Source organism: Rhipicephalus microplus, chromosome 3, assembly GCF_043290135.1.
Source record: "Rhipicephalus microplus isolate Deutch F79 chromosome 3, USDA_Rmic, whole genome shotgun sequence".
NCBI lineage: Eukaryota > Metazoa > Arthropoda > Arachnida > Ixodida > Ixodidae > Rhipicephalus > Rhipicephalus microplus.
Genome location: NC_134702.1, coordinates 64,045,788 through 64,064,499, shown reverse-complemented (window position 1 = coordinate 64,064,499; position 18,712 = coordinate 64,045,788). Strand labels below are relative to the sequence as shown.

General features: G+C 47.8%; 1 protein-coding gene and 1 long non-coding RNA gene across 4 annotated transcripts in view; one reads left to right on the top strand and one right to left on the bottom strand.

Annotated features, from left to right (window-relative positions):
- Positions 1-18,712, bottom strand: part of LOC142803760 (uncharacterized) — a 157,961-nt gene that overhangs the window by 72,649 nt on the left and 66,600 nt on the right. The gene's annotated exons all lie outside the window — the stretch shown is intronic.
- Positions 4,237-18,712, top strand: part of LOC119160036 (uncharacterized) — a 50,933-nt gene continuing 36,457 nt past the window's right edge. The window contains exon 1 of one of the 3 annotated variants that reach the window (XM_075888315.1): positions 4,237-4,549. In XM_075888315.1, coding sequence (XP_075744430.1) covers positions 4,510-4,549 — 40 coding nt within the window. In that variant the 5' untranslated portion in view covers positions 4,237-4,509. The other 2 variants (XM_075888316.1, XM_075888317.1) reach the window with 2 other exon arrangements.

The following is an 18,712-nucleotide window of genomic DNA, read 5'->3' as shown; positions in this document are numbered from 1 at the left end:
TGAGAACTGTTGTTTGTAGTGCATAATTTTCATGCGCCCATCTCAGACAATTTAAGTGCATTAAATGAGTTATCACACTGATTTTCGCTTGTAATATTTGTTATGTGAGTTAACCCTTGGGTGTTCGCAAACAAGCTGACAAAATTTTCGTGCATTTGGTCAAGAACTTCCCTTGTAACGATCATTTTTTATAAACACACGGCGAGTGACCCAAGAGTCCGACAACACTGGGGCACTTGCAAGTCGTGACGTAACAAGTTGCCTGTTTTGCGAGTGTTCGTATTTCGGCCATTTTCAGGGTCCTGATTGGAAAGAGTTAGGCATAAGAGTTAAAAAGAAAGAGTATTTTAGTAACCTTAGATTTGCTGATGGCATTGCCTTGATGAGTAACTCAGGGGACGAATTACAGTTCATAATTACTGAACTGCCCCCGGAAAGCAGAAAAGTATGTCTGAGAATTATGAGAAAGTATGTCTGAAAAGTATGTCTGCACAAAACTAAAGCAATGTGCTGCAGTCTCGGCAGAAAACAGCGTTTTCCGATAGGCGCGATACGCTGGAAGCTGTAAAGAAATGCGTTTACTTGGGACAGGTAGTATCCGCACAGCTAAACCATGAAAGTGAAATAACTAGAAGAATAAGAATTAGGTGGGTCATATCGGGCAAGCATTTTCAAATCATCAATGGTAATCTGCCACGACTGCATCTTGCCGGTACTTACCCACGCAGCAGCACGCTGGAGGCTCACAAAGAGGGTTCAGCTTGAATTAAGGACGACGCAGTGAGTGATGGAAAGGAAAATGGTTGGTGTAACCTTGAGAGACAAGAATAGAGCTGAGCGGGTCAGGGAACAAACTGAGGTTAATGATATCTTAGTTGAAATCAAGAAGAACAAATGGACATGGGCCGGGCATGTAACACGTAGGCAGGATAACCGCTGGTCATTGAGGACAACTGACTAGAATTTCAGCGAAGCCAAACGCACGAGGGGGAGACAGAAAGTTAGGTGGACTGATGAGATTAAAAGGTCGCAGGTATAACGTGGCAGCAGAAAGTACAAGACCGTGTTGATTGGCCTATCATGGGGGAGGCCTTTGCCTGCAGTGGGCGTAGTCAGGATGATGATGACGATGATGGTGATGACGACGACGACGATGATGATGTATTCCGGACAGCCAGTGATTTCGTTTTGTAGTCAGCTGCGCGTACAGTGTATATAATAAAGGTTGCTTCACTTTCGCATTTAGTACTGAACGATCTGCATCGGCTGAAACTTGAGTCGAAGACGATGGCTCCCCTTATGAAGGACATGACGTCACACACGCCAAGGTAAATTGGCAGTCACCAATGGTGGGCGGGGTATTTTAGCCGGTGATATTTAGGGCTCATTTTGCAGTGATATGTATTTTTACAGTTTTTTTTTCATATATGTACAGGTAGAATAGACCCTCCGTATCTATTTTTAGCTGAAAACCACAATTTAGTGGGTGACCATGTCATGGCTTCTTGAAGCCTACATTTGTAGATTGTGCAGAAATAACCAGTAGAGATCCATAACGGCCTTTCCACGGCAGGTGGTGAACGTGCAACGAAAACAATGATAAGTAGTTCGAACAAATAAAAGAACGAACGAACAAACAAACTACAGGCAAGCAAGCAAACGGACAAACGAACAAGCAGACAAAAAAAAAAAAACATTGATACCGAAAATAGTGTATTTGTTAAAGCCCTATGGAAAAGTGGTTCCCAAACTACAAGCCTTTTAATGAGCTCATATGCAGATGAATCACTCGTATCGCAACATGCTACAGTGTCACGGCATGTTGAATGGTTGAATGCCAACGTTTGCACGAAGAAATACTGCATTGTCGTAAACTTGTGGTTCCGTCTATTACGCTACTCACCTTGCATATCCGATGGTGTACAAAATAAGTCACAGTAAACTTTAATAGCCTCCCCTGTAATGTTACAAGAACAATTGCTTGCCTGGAAATTCATAAATTTGTTGGTGGCAGATGCCTAAGGCAAGTTTGTCATACAATGGCACTCACTACTTAAATATATGTCGCACTGACATTGCATGGTGGTTAACGTCACCGGGCGTAAAGTTAATCAAATGCTGCATAAAGTGGGTCCACGCAGTTGTAACGAATACGTGTAACAGACATGTGTGCGCTTTGATTTTCCTGAGCCACGGGGGCCGAGTGAGTGGTCGCCCACTGTAAATGTCAGCAACGTAAATGTCAATCGTAATCAGGCCGAAGTAATCCATCTGGTTAGTCAACAAAATTGCTTTCACCTGAATCAATGCGCAAGGTGACAAAATACGTCGTGCTCATCAACGACGCTCATATTTAAAAACGCTCATAAAACCATAACACGCGCATGGCAGGGCACTTTTAAAAACGTAGAAACGGCATGCATAAGTGGGGGCGGGCATTTCGTGAACAGCACTCTACCTTGAGAGCCGGTCGATAAAACTATACTGTGCGTGTTAACAAAAAAAGATGAACCTATGCAAATAAACTTAACGTCCTGTTTCAATAATGAATCTTTCAAAGGCGCACGCAACTTATATGTGTACTCAATTGGGATATCCTTTCAGAACCGTATAGTCACGTCGTTTCTCATCCGTTGCTTGAGACTGCGTGGACCTCTCTCCGAAAGCGCGTTACAGGAACGGTCGTACAGCAACGAACCTTCTTTGACGCTGTCAACTTCCTCAACGCCGCCACAAAAGAGGCTCGGGCTTGACACCTGAGTCGAAGAGAAAATAATTTACGGTCTATGCGCGGGAACTCCGCGGCTTGAGGCTCATCGACGTGTGCAGTTGGTGCGCTTCTTTTGTGTGACGAGCGCATTGACGCGTATATGTGCATCCATGCATCCATCCATGCATACTCGGTAAGTTTATACAAACTGTGTTTAGGTGTTTTTTATTTCTTTAGTTCCTCGCGAATCGGCGAGAGACCACGCTGTTTCCACGTATACGTTTGGACGTACCAGTGAAGTGTGTTCGTAAAACAGCATTAGAGTATATATTGATCATTAATTGCGCCCGCGACGCGTATAAAACGAAAGGATCAGGTGCTGCTCACCAAGATTCTGGGAGGACCGCCGAAACAGCGTGACCGTAGCTTGTGAATGCAGGGAATAAATATCGCGAGCAAAAGGGAGAGTTATAAGCTTTAGTTGGCTTGTGTTCGTAAGCTCGTGTCGCTCAGAATTCTTCGTGATTCGTCTCTGCGCTGAGCCAATATGAACAATATCGCCGGCGTTCATTACCGAAACGGGCTTATAGGAAGCTAACACTTTCATTGTACCGTCTCCAATCATCAAGCTCTATGGGTTGTCACAAATTGGAGATTTAGTTTCGAATCCGTGATTCGAAGATTGAACGACACGAATTCAAAGAGATCAAGCAAAATAAATAAATAAATAAATAAATAAATAAATATTATTTAGCATTATAATTTGCCCCGCAGTGCCTCAGAACCTGACGTACGTCGCTGCTGACTATCACAATGAAGACAGTTTGAGTGTTAAATGCAATTTGAAAATCGCGGGAAAAGTTCGGAGAGCCGTGCGCGTACATTCATAGAAATAATTCTTTTTTTTGTGTGTGTGTGAGTGAGTGTGTGAGTGAGTGTGTGTGCGTGTTTGTGTGTGTTTGTGCATGTGCGTGTGCGTGTGCGCGCGCGTGTGTGCGTGTGTGCGTGTGTGTGTGCGTGTGTGTGTGTGTGTCACTAGAGTGCATGTATTTACGATGTTCATGGCTATAGCGTATAGCGTACTGTCACCAGTACGAAGCAGACAAAATTGCTGTTCCTGATGACTGCATGAGTATCAGCTTCAGTACAGATTTATCACGACATAATTAGGCAGGGAAACGGAGCCTAAAAGATAGCAAAAATACTGAGAGTTGTGGTGGCCTGGACTGAGCAATAGTTGAATGCAGCAGACATCTCGAACATTTGACGTTATGACTCCTACAACTTGTTGTTGGTATAAGGGACAGAACAAACCAAATCAACTTACACGAAGAAAAAAAGGGTATACGAGAGCTTATTGCTTAGCAAAGCCTTTTGAATACGAGAATGACCGACAGGCATTGACATGGGCGTGTGAATCATCACTGCATATAGGATTGATTATAGTGAGGCGGCAGAGCACATATCTTACGCGTTCCAGTTCCCTTTCATCTATCTGCGTCTCTCTTTCCCTCTTTCCTTACAAGTTCTTAGTGCGTCTTTTGGACGAGTATCCCGTAGGCTGACGCCGAATCCTTCGAATAGCGCGTCTCGCCGAGGAAAACCCCTGGAAACTGGAAACTACCCTTTATGCTCAATTCGCGACATGCATCTCAAGATGTACGAAGATGCAAATAACGGACGCGGTCGTAAATATGCCGCAGACAGATGCGTCCCACGCAGACAGAGGAATGGCATGCCGCTTAGCGTTCACTCCCTGCAGATGCGCCGGTGCCAAGCGGAGTCGCGACCTTTGAGATATGCTTGCGAGGCCCGCTCTCCTGCTGATTGTTGTGCAAGGTAAGTTGTATAGAACGCGCTCGTCGACTTGCGCTCTTCATTCTCGATGGCAATCTCGTCGGAAACGGAGGCCTAGTTCGCCCGAACCTTGGTCAACGTGTCCGATTTTCGAGCCAGCGGCTAAAGGGACAACAGTATGTAAGCTTTTCGTTAGCTAAAATCGAAAGCGATTTCCACGCCAAGTGAAAGCTGCACGCACTGTAGAGCATTTAATCGCATGTATATGTGTGTATGCTGTGCTTTATTCTTTATTCTTTATTCAATGATTACACCGCTTAGTCCGAAGGCGCTGCAGCAGGGGTATCTGCCTTATTATATTATTTTCGACGTTTTCCTGTGTTTCGCTCTTTTGTGTTTTTTGTTCTGTTTTAGTATGATTATCTGTTATTTTATACCCTTCCCCATCACATTCCTGAGGTTTTGCTATTTGTTTTGCGATTACTATAAAAGTTCTTCGCTATGTTCGCCTTTGTACGGTTTTTCTGCTGTTTGCTTCTTCGAGCGTGGTGCTGCTAACTCCTGACGCTGGCTTTTCGCTGGCTCTGACAGACGAATTTGCCCTTCGGCGAAGCTGGCGTTCATGACTAAGCGCGTGGTAGCGTTACACACAAATGAGCAGCCTGCCTGGGTTATATGCATCAGGGCGTTGGACTGGGTAATTGTCAAAATAGATATTGTAGTGGGGAAGAGAGCCCGTATCGTAGGAGCAACTGGAAGACTACGATGAAAAGCTCAGAGAGCGCGTGGCAGTGACTGACACCCCTGAAAGCACGCAGTTCGTTTTTCAGTTAAAAAAAAAACACCTTATAATACAAAGTTGAAATGGATACATGGCTGTGTTTTGTTTCCCCGCTTGATTTCGACAATTTACCAACTAGCCGAGTCTAACACCTTGTTATCATGTACAATGGGCAAATCATATGATATCATATGATATCATATGATATCATATCATAACATATCATATCATATCAATGGGCAAATGTCTTCGCGTTCAATTTTCCCGACAGCAAGAGTCGTCATGTTCGGGTGTCATCGCCGCCGCTTCGTGCAAGACTCGTGTGATCTCCCACCATATAATGTGTGGGACGCCCCCCTTAACAAGCAGCTGCCGTTTTCGGGTTCCTTGAGCCTTCATTTTGGACCTGAAGACGCATGCCTAGAATTTTGAAGTCAAGATCGAGTGCCAGCCTGCACCGTCATTTTCTTCTTGCGGTGTCTTGCGTTTCCCCATGGTTTGTTATCCGGCACCTATAGAGTAGCATAAAAGGCGAAAAGCCAGGCAAACATCTCCAGCTCTTCGTTAAGCTATATCTCTCTCCCTTGATTTGTATTGTATCAAACATGAAACCCGCGTGATGCCAATGCTAGACATGAGACGATGACGGGGTAATCCATTAAGCTGCTCCGCAGTTAAAAGAAATAAACCGAGCAGTCCATACCAGCGAAGCAGAAACTTGTGGCCCCAGTGTTTATCGCGAGCTGCAATGTATCAGAGTCTCTTCTGCTGTAGTATTTCATTTCTTTATCGCCACATATAGGAGATGCGTGCTTCAAATTTCGAACTTGGTGACGTTAGCTTAAATTACTCTTAACAAGACCCGAAAAAGTTCGTGACTAGTGACGTGAATTAATCAGGTCACGAAACGTCAAACGTATCCACCGAGCTTTTTTTTTTTATTTCACGCGTCTGCGTCTGCACAATTCGTTTACGTCCAGTGTATCACACATCAGGTGCAATGCTGCGGAAGCTACGCAGCAAGTTCTGCCAGCAAGATGTTTATTTCCGCATGTCTCGTCGTCGATTCAGTCATTGTAAATGCTGTGCGAGCAAACCACGAGCCCACGCGCAAGGCGTCGTGTTCACAAATAAAATATCAGAAAGGAAAAACAACCAAACGTTCGGTAATGCACGACAACAAATTGATAGCGCCGGTCCTCGTCTCCTGCGTTTGTTGTCTAACCGTTTGCTGTGATCAGTTTAATAATGATAGCCGTAGAACGGAGTTTGTTTCTAAAACACAAAACACCTGCCTGCATTACTTAGCCTAAATTAAGGAAAAAGAAGCACGTTCTGGTCGATTAAGGCATCGAACTGCTTTTTGGTGCAAGCGCACTTACTGTAAGAAGTCTAATGAGGCTGTGGAGTGTTTTACTTGATTTATGAAGCAGAGTATAGTTGTTTAAGATTTAGCATGCTAAATCTTGACAGGTGTGTTTCACGGGTGTGTTTTGGCGCCTTTAACACATATATACTCTGCAGAGTATATATGTGTTAAAGGCACCGAAACACACCCGTGAAATGGTGCATATAAGTTACATGCCGCCAGCAGTCGAAGTAACCATATCTATGATATGCTGTCACACTCTATTTCCCATTGCAGACGGTCTATGCGCGTATGAGCAATAGAACGAAAACGTTTAAACGAGAAACGTTCCGCATGCTTCACCCTCACCCTCCTTTTCTTCCTCACTCTCACGTTTTTTACTCCTCACGCTCACTCCTTTTTTCACCCTTTTGTTATACTGTACTCTTCACGGCTATGCTATGCCTTACTCTCTCTCCTCCTCCTGTCCCCTCTACTCAACCCTTCTTCCCTTTCCAGCATGCATACTATACAATAAATTACATGGCTATATATATATATATATATATATATATATATATATATATATATATATATATATATATATATATATATATAATGAGATATAACAGACAGTAATGCCAAGGAATGTACAGGGGAAGTTATTAACATTAATGGAATGTAAATAAGAAGAAAGAAAAGTGGATGAAAAAATTACCAACTGTAAGCTTACAGTTGGTAATTTTTTCATCCACTTTTCTTTCTTCTTATTTACATTCCATTAATGTTAATAACTTCCCCTGTACATTCCTTGGCATTACTGTCTGTTATATCTCATTATTATTGTGTTAAAAACACGGAAAAACGAGCCCTTAGGTATGCACTTCTTTCCCTTATATATATATATATATATATATATATATATATATTGTGAGGAACCGGTTTATTCGGCCAGGCTCGAGCTCAATCACGCCGGTGATGATATTCTTAGATGAAGAAGATGTACAGGTGGTGATGATTACAAAGAGAATAAAGAGTCATTCGCTTGTCGCGCTCACACTAATTCCCCCGCGCGGTGAAAGCGGCCGCCTGGTCGCTTGACAGTATTATGAAATGCGTCGCGCATAAGGCTTTAAACGAGATACGTGCACTATCTCTGTTCCTCGGCAACGATGATCAGGACTAGCGCTAAGAGGAGAAACGCGGTAATTGACAGGAGATGTCTGTTCGACCACCGTGTATGGCCCAATGAAGCGACTGATGAATTTGTCGCATAGGCCGGGGACGCGTAGTGGAGTCCATAGAAGAACTTCGTCACCAGGGGAAAAACTCACAACACGGCGAGACGAGTCGTAGCGAGATTTTCGAGTGTCTTGAGAGAGGCCGGTGTTAACACGGGCCTGGTGACGGCAGTGTGCGAGACGAGATAGGAATTCTTCAGAGAAAGGAGCCGTCGAGGGTGCAGGGGCCGAAAGGAAAGAGACATCCAGAGCGAAACTCGGCGAGCGACCATGGACGAGAAAAAATGGAGAAAAGCCGGTAGTGCGTTGAGCAGCCGTATTATAGGCGAATGTCACGAAGGGTAGAATTGCATCCCAGTTCGTGTGGTTGGGGTGAATGTACATGGCGATCATGTCCGATAGGGTCCGATGAAACCGTTCAGTCAATCCGTTGGTCTGCGGGTGGTAGCTAGAAGTGGTCTTGTGAACAGTGTTCGAGGCACGCAAAACTTGCTCGACAATGGAAGATAGGAAGACTTTGCCACGATCACTGAGGAGAATGCGTGGAGCTCCATGACGCAAAAAGATGTGGCGAAGAAAGAAATCGGCGATCTCAGTGGCAGTCCCAGATGGTATAGAAGCTGTTTCTGCGTAGCGGGTAAGGTGGTCGACTGCCGTGACAATCCAGCGATTCCCATTGGATGATATAGGAAGAGGGCCATACAAGTCGATTCCAACGACTTCAAAAGGTGAGGCGGGACAAGGAAGAGGTTGCATTAAGCCAGCCGGAGCAGTTGTCGGTCGTTTTCGCCGTTGGCAATGGACACAGGAGGCGACGTACTTAGCGACGGCTGAAGAGAGGCCAGGCCAAAAACAACGACTTCGTATTTTGTCGTAAGTCTTGTGGTAGCCTAGATGAGCAGCGGTTGGATCATCATGAAAAGCTTCCAGAACTTCACGTTGCAGAGAACGTGGGATGACGGGTACCCACTTGTTGCCATCGATGTGGTAAACGTAGCGACATAAAGCATCACCGACAAGCTTAAATTGTTTAAGTTGTCGACGGAGTCTGGCGTTTGGAGGAGTAGTAGAGCCGGTCAAGCGGTCAACAATGGTGCGGCAGTATGGGTCGACACGTTGTTGTGAAACAAGGACGGATAGGGTGGCAGGTGATGAACTTAGCGCTGCGATTGGAGAGGTGCTGTTGTTTTGGAGTATCGATGGAGAATTGCTTCCGCCGGGCAAAGGACAGCGCGATAGAGCATCAGCATCTTGATGCTTCTTCCCAGATCTGTAGGTGACATCGAAATCATACTCCTGTAAGCGAAGCGCCCAGCGACCAAGGCGACCCGATAAGTTTTTCAGCGATGAAAGCCAGCATAGGGCGTTATGGTCGGTCACGACGGTAAAATGACGGCCGTGAAGATATGGTCGGAATCTTTGCACTGCCCAAACAACAGCAAGGCACTCCTGCTCTGTGATAGTGTAGTTCTTTTCTGGAGCGGTAAGAGCACGACTTGCGTAGGCAACGACGCGTTCGCGTGAGTTTTTGTCACGCTGCAAGAGTACCGCACCGAGACCATGACTACTTGCGTCGGTGTGAAGGATGGTGGGTGCGGTGGAATCGAAGTGGCACAGTACCGGATCCGACGTGAGGGCTTGCTTCAATGCCGTGAAAGCGCTTTCGCAGTCTTCGGACCAAATGAAGGGGACGTTCTTTGCGAGGAGTTGATGGAGCGGAGACGCAAGTTCCGCGAAACCACGTATGAAGCGCCGGAAGTAAGAAAATAACCCAAGAAAGCTAAGCAGGTCCTTCTGACGTAGTGGACGAGGAAAATCGAGGACAGCGGCAAGCTTCTCGGGGTCGGGCCGAATTCCTTCTTTGCTGACAAGGTGGCCGAGAACCTTGATTGTCTTGCTAGCAAAGGTACATTTCTTGGTGTTAAGCTGTAGACCGGCTTTTGCAAGGCATGTGAGGACTTCGTCAAGACGTTGTAGATGCTGCGAGAACGTGGATGAAAACACTACTATGTCATCGAGATAGCACAGACATGTTTTTCATTTCAAACCACGCAATACGCCGTCTATCATGCGTTCGAAGGTGGCGGGCGCATTACAGAGTCCAAAAGGCATCACATTGAACTCGTACAAACCATCTGGCGTTGAAAAGGTGGTCTTCTCTTTATCAGACTCCGACATTGGTATCTGCCAGTAGCCTGACCTAAGGTCGAGGCTGGAAAAATACTTTGCGCCCTGTAATGAATCCAGTGCATCGTCGATCCGAGGGAGGGGATAAACATCCTTGCGCGTTATTTTGTTTAGCGCACGGTAATCGACGCAGAAACGCATTGTCCCATCTTTCTTTTGAACGAGAACAACTGGGGATGACCAGGGACTCGAGGAAGGGCGTATGATGTTGCGTCGTAGCATGTCTGAGACGTTTTCCTCGATGATCTTGCGTTCTGCCTGAGACACGCGATATGGACGCCGATGTACAATACGAGAGCCGTCAGTCTGGATGCTGTGAGTAGCGGTGGTAGTCATGCTGAGGGCGGGCGAGTTCACGTCAAATAGAGAACGGTGTCTATTTAACAGGGCGAGCAAATCTTCAGTTTGATCAGGTGTTAAGTCATTGCTTATTGTCGCCGACACAGGTGTGGCAGAGGCATTGAATGGCAATGATTGCGACTTCGGAACATCGTTGTGGTTGTTGTTCGGAAAAGTAACAATCGCAACAGGCTCACTGTCGACCGCGCAAGATACTGTTGAGCCACAGGGGAGCAGTACACACTCGGGCGTTTGATTTATGGCGGTTAGGTACGTACACCCATCGAAGAAGCGAATAAGCCCCGGTGTGATCACAATGCCCCTACGTAGGGTATGACCGTAAGGGAGAATTAGTACGTCGCCATCCACAATGTCGGTGCAATTAACACTTATAATTTCTTCGATGTATGGCCGAAGTACATAATCTGACTTGGTGACAAGGCGGATGCGTCCATCTTGTTCAAGCGGAGAAAAGTCAGTGGCGTTTAGATGCAGGAGGCGCTGATCACATGATATGAAAGCGGACGCAGAAGACAAGAAATCCCACCCAAGAATGAGAGCGTGGGTGCACTCACGAAATACCGCGAAAACAATGTGATGACGAATGCCTTCTATGCAGACACGAACGGTACACTGTGCAAGTGGACGAATGAGAGCGTTGGTCGCCGCACGTAGAGGTGGGCCGCCATAAGGTGTGGTGACTTTTCGAAGGCGGGAACAAAAATCAGCACGAATAATCGAAACGGCAGCGCCAGTGTCTACAAGAGCCTCAACACGTACACCTTCTACAAACACTACTATCAAATTCGATGGCCACTCTGGAGGAATTGTTAGCTGTCCAAGGGATGCAGTTTCCCCTCCTAAAACTGCATCGGGGAGTTTTCCGCGTGGGCGTTCGTGGAATGGGAGGCGGGCCGTAGAGGCGACACTGAACGGCGACCTGGCGAAGGCGACCTGCGGCGAGACGTACGGGAATTCCCAGGCATGTCCGTATGGTAAGTAGGTGACGGTGAACGGTAATAGGACGATCGGGGGGGGGGGGTGGCCGTAAGTAGTTCATGGTCGGGCGGAAGCTTCGATGTTCTTCGGGAGCGTAGCCGCGTTGCTCGTCTTGTTGGCGCCTTCGACAAAACCGAGCGATATGTCCTCGATAGCCGCAGTAGTAACAGGTTGGCCGAGGTGGGCGCTGAGGTGCGTAGTAAGGTGGTGCACGCACTGGCGGTGATAACGAAGCCACAGGCGTATGGTCTGCTCTTGTAGGCACAGAAACGGTGGGTGCGGCAGAGAGCGCGGCAACTTCGGCGTTCGTGCGCGTCCACGCAGGTCTGTTGGAACACGTCGCACGCGATGCGGAGGCGATCTCTTGTTTAATCAGGTCTCGCAAGCTATCTTTTTCAGGAGGTGAAGTAACTTCGACAGCACAGGAAGAGCAGCGCCCGTGCAGCTCTTCACGAACGATGTCGCGAATAAGCGCACGCAAGTCGAGGGGTGCAGGCAAAGGAACGTCGGTGGCATCGTAGCAAAGGCGAAGAGACTGAAGCTCGTCAAGTCGCTGACAGATGGTTATCACGTCCTGGGTGGTGGCAAGATTTTGCGTGGCGAGGGCGTTAAAGGCGACGGTGTTAATGCCTTTAATAATGTGGCGTATTTGGTCGTTTTGAGACATGCCGGTGTTAACGCGCTTGCACAGTGCAAGGACATCCTCAATATATGAGGTGTAAGATTCACCCGGCAGCTGCGTGCGTTGAGCGAGTTTCTTCTTTGCTGCCTCAGTGCGAACTGCAGGGGCACCAAATACCTGACGAATTAGCTGCTCGAAAGTGTCCCAGTCGGGAAGATCCGGGTGGTGGTTCCAGAACCAAGTTTTCGCAACATCGGACAAGTAAAATGGGACGCTGCGCAACTTGTGTGGATTGTCCCACCCGTTCAAATCGCTGACGAGGTCGTAGTTCTTGATCCAGTCTTCGACATCATCGCCTCGGAGACCGGAAAACACAGGTGGATCACGCAGGCGAGTGTTGTTGGGCGGAGCGGGGGGCGGTGGCTGCAGTAGGACGGCGACGTTGGATGGGCCAGGGTTTTCTTGGGCCGCCATGGCAGGGGGTTGTACGCGACGACCCGAGCGGAGCTCCAGCGAGAACGGGCGAGAGGACTTGAGGGAACGAAAAGCACAGTCCACCACTTGTGAGGAACCGGTTTATTCGGCCAGGCTCGAGCTCAATCACGCCGGTGATGATATTCTTAGATGAAGAAGATGTACAGGTGATGATGATTACAAAGAGAATAAAGAGTCATTCGCTTGTCGCGCTCATATATATATATATATATATATATATATATATATATATATATATATATATATATATATATATATACCCTCACCCTTACCCTCCTTTTCTTCCTCACTCTCACGTTTTTTACTCCTCACGCTCACTCCTTTTTTCACCCTTTTGTTATACTGTACTCTACACGGCTATGCTATGCCTTACTCTCTCTCCTCCTCCTGTCCCCTCTACTCAACCCATCTTCCCTTTCCGGCATATATATATATATATATATATATATATATATATATATATATATATATATATATATATATATATATATATATATATATATATATTGTGAGCAATATTCATGCGCGTCATTTTCTCATATGTACATACTCATCATCATCTGCCTGACATGTGTTGTGGGGCAGAGGCTCGGCAAGTAAAAGAAGTGTCTATCAGCCAAAACGTTGCCTTACAAGTGGTGGAGAGTGCTTTCCGGTCCCCTGGTCCTCTCTCTGCAGCGCTTTTTCGTTATCTTCCACTACCAACCATCCCTGGAGCTCCGGTCGGGTCGCCGTCTGCGCAGTCAGCCCATGGTCATGTCGCAAGACGAGCACAACAACACGGCTCCATACACCCCGCCTACACCCCTGGGCATGCCTTCATGGACTGTCACCGCCCCTCAAAAAGACCCCCCGATGTTCGCCGGCCTTCGCGGTGAAGACGTTGAAGACTGGTTGGATGAGTACGACCATATGAGTGCGCTTAACTATTGGCATGATTCTGTGAAGCTGTCCCGCGTACCGTTCTACCTGACGGGGGTCGCTAAGACATGGTTTCTCAACCATCAACTGGATTTCCCGGACTGGCCTACCTTTAAGCAGCAGCTCCGTCAGATATTTGCCAACCATGCAGACATAGCCAAATGGAAGCTTGCTGAACGTGTTCAGCACTCCGGCGAGTCTTATACCTCGTACATTGAGGATGTCCTCGCCCTATGCCGTCGCATCGACAGCTCGATGGCGGAACATGACCGCGTTCGCCACCGGCTCAAGGGCATAGGCGCCGTCGCATTTAACGCTTTAGCGGCAAAGAACCCCACCATGGTCGCGGATATCATCAGTACGTGTCAGCGACTCGATGACCTTCAACTTATACGTTTACAGCCTGACACAGGAGATCTCAGGCCAGCGCATGACAATGAGCTCCGGTCGTTGATACGGTCCAGGATCCGCGAGAAGCTGCAACTCCAGGCCACCTCGTCGTCTTATGAGCTCCACATAACGCCTTCTGCAGGCAGCCTCCGCAACATCGTCCGGGAGGAGCTGGCATCCATGACGTGTAAGCAAGCCCCGAGCTCGCATACAACTCCAAAGCCGACATACGCTCAGGTAGTTGCAGCGTCACCTTCTCAACAATCACCACAGTACGTGTCAACTACACAGTCCTCACTGAATGCCCTTGCCCCAAGGGCACCGCCTCCTTCTTTCCATGCCTGGCGTCCAACTCGACCGATTTGCTATTATTGCGGAATACGTGGCCACATTTCACGGTTCTGTCGTCGACGTCAACAAGACGAAAGGCGGGGCTATGGTCACTTCGAGAGGGATGAGTTTGCCACTGCTCCACAACATCGCCACCCATATCAACTGTACCAACGCCGCTCACCATCTCCACAGCACTTCGACGCAGCCAGTACATTCTGCTCCTCACGCCGTCGTTCCCCGTCACCTATGCGCCGTTCCTTGTCACCACTTCGTCCGGCTACCACGGCGTCTCATTTGATGATTGATATGTGGGGTTTAACGTCCCAAAACCACCATATGATTATGAGAGACGCCGTAGTGGAGGGCTCCGGAAATTTCGACCACCTGGGGTTCTTTAACGTACACCCAAATCTGAGCACACGGGCCTACACCATTTCCGCCTCCATCGGAAATGCAGCCACCGCAGCCGGGATCCGAAGGCGTCTGATCACCGCCCGGAAAACTAAACAGTGCAGCTACAGGAGGGAAAGCTGCATTTGGCGGACTGCATCGAACTCCTCCGGAACGCCCTTCAAATGTACTTTCAGTGTGTGTTGAGGGTATATGGACTGAAGCCTTGGTGGACACAGGTGCATCGCTCTCAGTGTGGACTTGTGTTCCCATTTGCGCAAAGTGAAGACACCGTATGATGGCCCTCGCTGTGCTAATGCGGTTTTCGTTCAGCCTTCTGGTGTTTGCACAGCACGAGTTTTTATTGAGGGCATCCTTCAGCATATACAGTTCCTCGTTCTGTCATCGTGTACTAATGCGCTCATTTTAGGGTGGGGCTTTCTTTCCTCAGCTTCAGCCGTGATATCTTGCCGTCAGAGGATCATTCGTATGTCAGATACTGCGCTTTCGTCCGATAAAGATGCTCATAGCCAGCGCTTCGTCACCGCTGATGACTGTTTTATTCCTCCAGACAATGAGCATATTCTGACCTTGACATCAGATAAGATCAGTACTGGTGATGTGTTCCTGGCACCGTGTGGACGCTACATCTCTGGTGGGCTTACCATCGCCCCTAGCCTGGTGCGCTTTCATGATGGCAGAGCATTAGTTACGGCAGTTAACCCTACTTCTTTGCATGTTGCACTGCCCCAGGGCACCAGTGTGGTTTGCTTCACAGACACCGAACCACTTTCTCTGGTGCCCCTTCACGCAGACGCACCATCTTTCTCTACGAGTTCTGATGACGATGCTACGACGGCTGCTTCAACAGCCACAATAAATCCCGATCTCACGTCAGCGCAAAAGCAAGAACTTTTGGGTATCCTTCAAAAACACAGTGCTTCATTTGATGTAAATTCCAAGCTTTTGGGTCGCACTTCCGTCGCCGTACATCGAATTGAAACGGAAGGCAATACAATTGTACACCGCCGCTCATATCGAGTGTCATCCGCAGAGCGGAAAATCATCGAGAACAACGTTGCTGATATGCTCAAACGAGATGTTATCCGGCCTTCGTCCAGCTCGTGGTCATCCCCTGTAGTGCTAGTCCGAAAGAAGGACGGTTCGGTGCGATTCTGCGTTGATTATCGAGCACTTAATAAGATCACGCGAAAATACGTGTACCCGATCCCACGAGTCGACGACGCACTTGACTGTCTGCAAGGCGCTGAATTTTTCTCTAGCCTGGATTTACAGTCTGGTTATTGGCAAATACCTATGCACGAAGCGGACAAAGAAAAAAACTGCATTTGCAACACCAGACGGGCTGTATGAATTAAATGTGATGCCATTCGGTTTATGTAATGCTCCTGCCACGTTTGAACGCATGATTGACACAGCTCTACGCGGCCTAAAATGGAAAACATGTCTTTGTTATCTAGATGACATCGTCATTTTCTCCACTTCTTTTCGTCAGCACCTTGATCGTTTAGACGAAGTTTTGACGTGTATTTCTAATGCTGGACTTCAGCTAAACTTAAAGAAATGCCATTTCGCCAACGAGAACATCAGGTGTTGGGCCACCTTGTCAGCAAAGATGGCCTTCGCCCGGATCCTGACAAGCTTGCTGCCGTGATACGCTTCCTTCGGCCAGAAAATCAGAAACACCTACAAAGTTTCCTGGGCCTGGCGTCCTACTTCCGCCGCTTCATCAGCCATTTTGCTACCATCGCGTCGCCACTGCATAAGCTGCTGACATCCGGATCAACTTTCGCTTGGAACGACGACTGCGAGCGTGCCTTTCAAGCCCTAAAGCATGCTTTAACATCCGACCCTGTTCTGTGCCATTTCGACGAGAACGCACCTACATGTCTCCACACCGACGCGAGTGGCCATGGCATTGGTGCAGTTCTTCTACAGCGGGATGCCACTTCACGGGAAAGAGTTATTGCGTACGCTAGTCGTGCTCTTACGGCTGCTGAACAGAACTACTCCATAACTGAGCAGGAGTGCCTTGCTGTCGTTCGGGCCGTAATAAAATTTCGACCGTATCTTTACGGACGCTACTTCACAGTCATTACAGACCATCACGCCTTGTGCTGGCTATCGTCACTGAAAAACTTGCCTGGTCGCCTCGGTCGTTGGGTGCTCCGCCTACAAGAGTACGATTTTGACGTCATCTATAAGTCTGGCAAAAAACACCAAGATACAGATGCTCTCTCTCGCTGTCCCCTTCCACTGTCATCATCGAGTACGTCAGGTGATTGCTCGTCTGGTGGGCGAAACTCTGCGTCACCCCTCACAATATCACAACTTGCGGTTATCGACACGCCGGCTTCAAATCACTACACCGAGTTCGCCGCACGCCAGCGTGATGATCTATATTGCAATAGCATTATTCAACGCCTGAATGGTATATCATCTACTCCTAATGCTAGATTGCGCCGACAACTACGGCAATTTAAGCTCAATAACAATGTGCTCCATCGTTACGTTTACACTACTGATGGACACCGCTGGGTTCCAGTACTTCCGCGTTCTCTACGTCACCAAGTCCTCGAAGCCTTTCACGACGACCCATGTGCAGGCCACTTGGGATTTCACAAAACACAAAGCCGCATCAGGAAACGTTTCTTCTGGCCTGGCATCTCTACCTTTGTGGCCAAATACGTTGCATCTTGCCATCTGTGTCAACGGCGGAAGCGGCCAACTTCGTCTCCTGCCGGCCTTCTGCAACCCATGCCGTGTCCCGAGACTCCTTTCGCCATCGTTGGCATAGACCTACTAGGACCTCTCCCCATCACACCAGCAGGTAATCGTTGAAATGTGACTGCTGTCGATCACTTGACACGGTACGCAGAGACTGCTGCATTACGCACAAGTTCTGCTTCAGACGTCGCAGACTTCTTTCTCAACGCCATTTTATTGCGTCACGGTGCACGTCGCGTCCTCCTGAGTGATCGCGGCAAGACGTTCCTGTCCACCATAATCGAAACCCTGCTCACAACCTGTGGTACAGTACATAAGACGACGTTAGCCTACCACCCCCAAACTAATGGGCTGACAGAGAGATTTCATCGAACACTAACATACATGCTATCCATGTACATCACACCAAACCACGACAACTGGGATACGATTTTGTCTTTTGTGACGTTTGCCCATAACACCGCTGTTCAAAGAACTACTGGCTACTCGCCTTTCTACCTCGTGTACGGCCGTTCACCGACATTCACCATCGACGTCTCTTTCCTAAGTGTGCCAACCGACGCCTCGGTAACCGTATCAGAGCAGTTCATCGCAAGGCTCGAGGAATGTCGGCAACGGGCTCGCCTTAATACAGAAGCCAATCAGCAAGATCGCAAACAGCGCTACGACAGCTCTCATTGCGACGTCTTCTTCAGTCCTGGGGATGAAGTGTTGCTTTGGACGCCCATTAGTACTCCAGGATTGTGCGATAAATTTCAGTCACGCTTCATTGGACCCTATACAATCAATGAACAAACGTCACCAGTGAACTACCGTGTCACTCCCAGCGACCTTTCTTCGGATCGTCGCTGTCGTGGTTCGGAGATTGTCCACGTATCGCGTCTGAAGCCATTAGTTCGACGTTCCGTTTCCGTCTAAGACGCGTCCGGGCTGGCCGCTCAAGCGTGGGGGGGGGGGGGAAATAAGTGTGAGCATTATTCATGCGCGTCATTTTGTCATATGTACATACTCATCATCATCAGCCTGACATGTGTTGTAGGGCAGAGGCTCGGCAATTAAAAGAAGTGTCTCGCAGCCAAAACGTTGCCCTACAATATATATATATATATATATATATATATATATATATATATATATATATATATATATATATATATATATATATATATATGGTCTTGCCTATACATAGCCGTCTTGATGCCATACATGGTTGGCTATGCTGCACGCGGGTTTGCCTGATGACTTGAAGCAATGACACGAGATAACAGCAAGATGGCGGCATGCAGCATTTCTCTTTCCCTCCTTTGTTCTCTCTTGCTCAGCCTCAGCTCCCTTTTCTGCCGCTTGGTTTACATGGCCATAGGTGGCCATAATATACAACCGTGGTCTTAAACACGCGTTCATCGTCCCA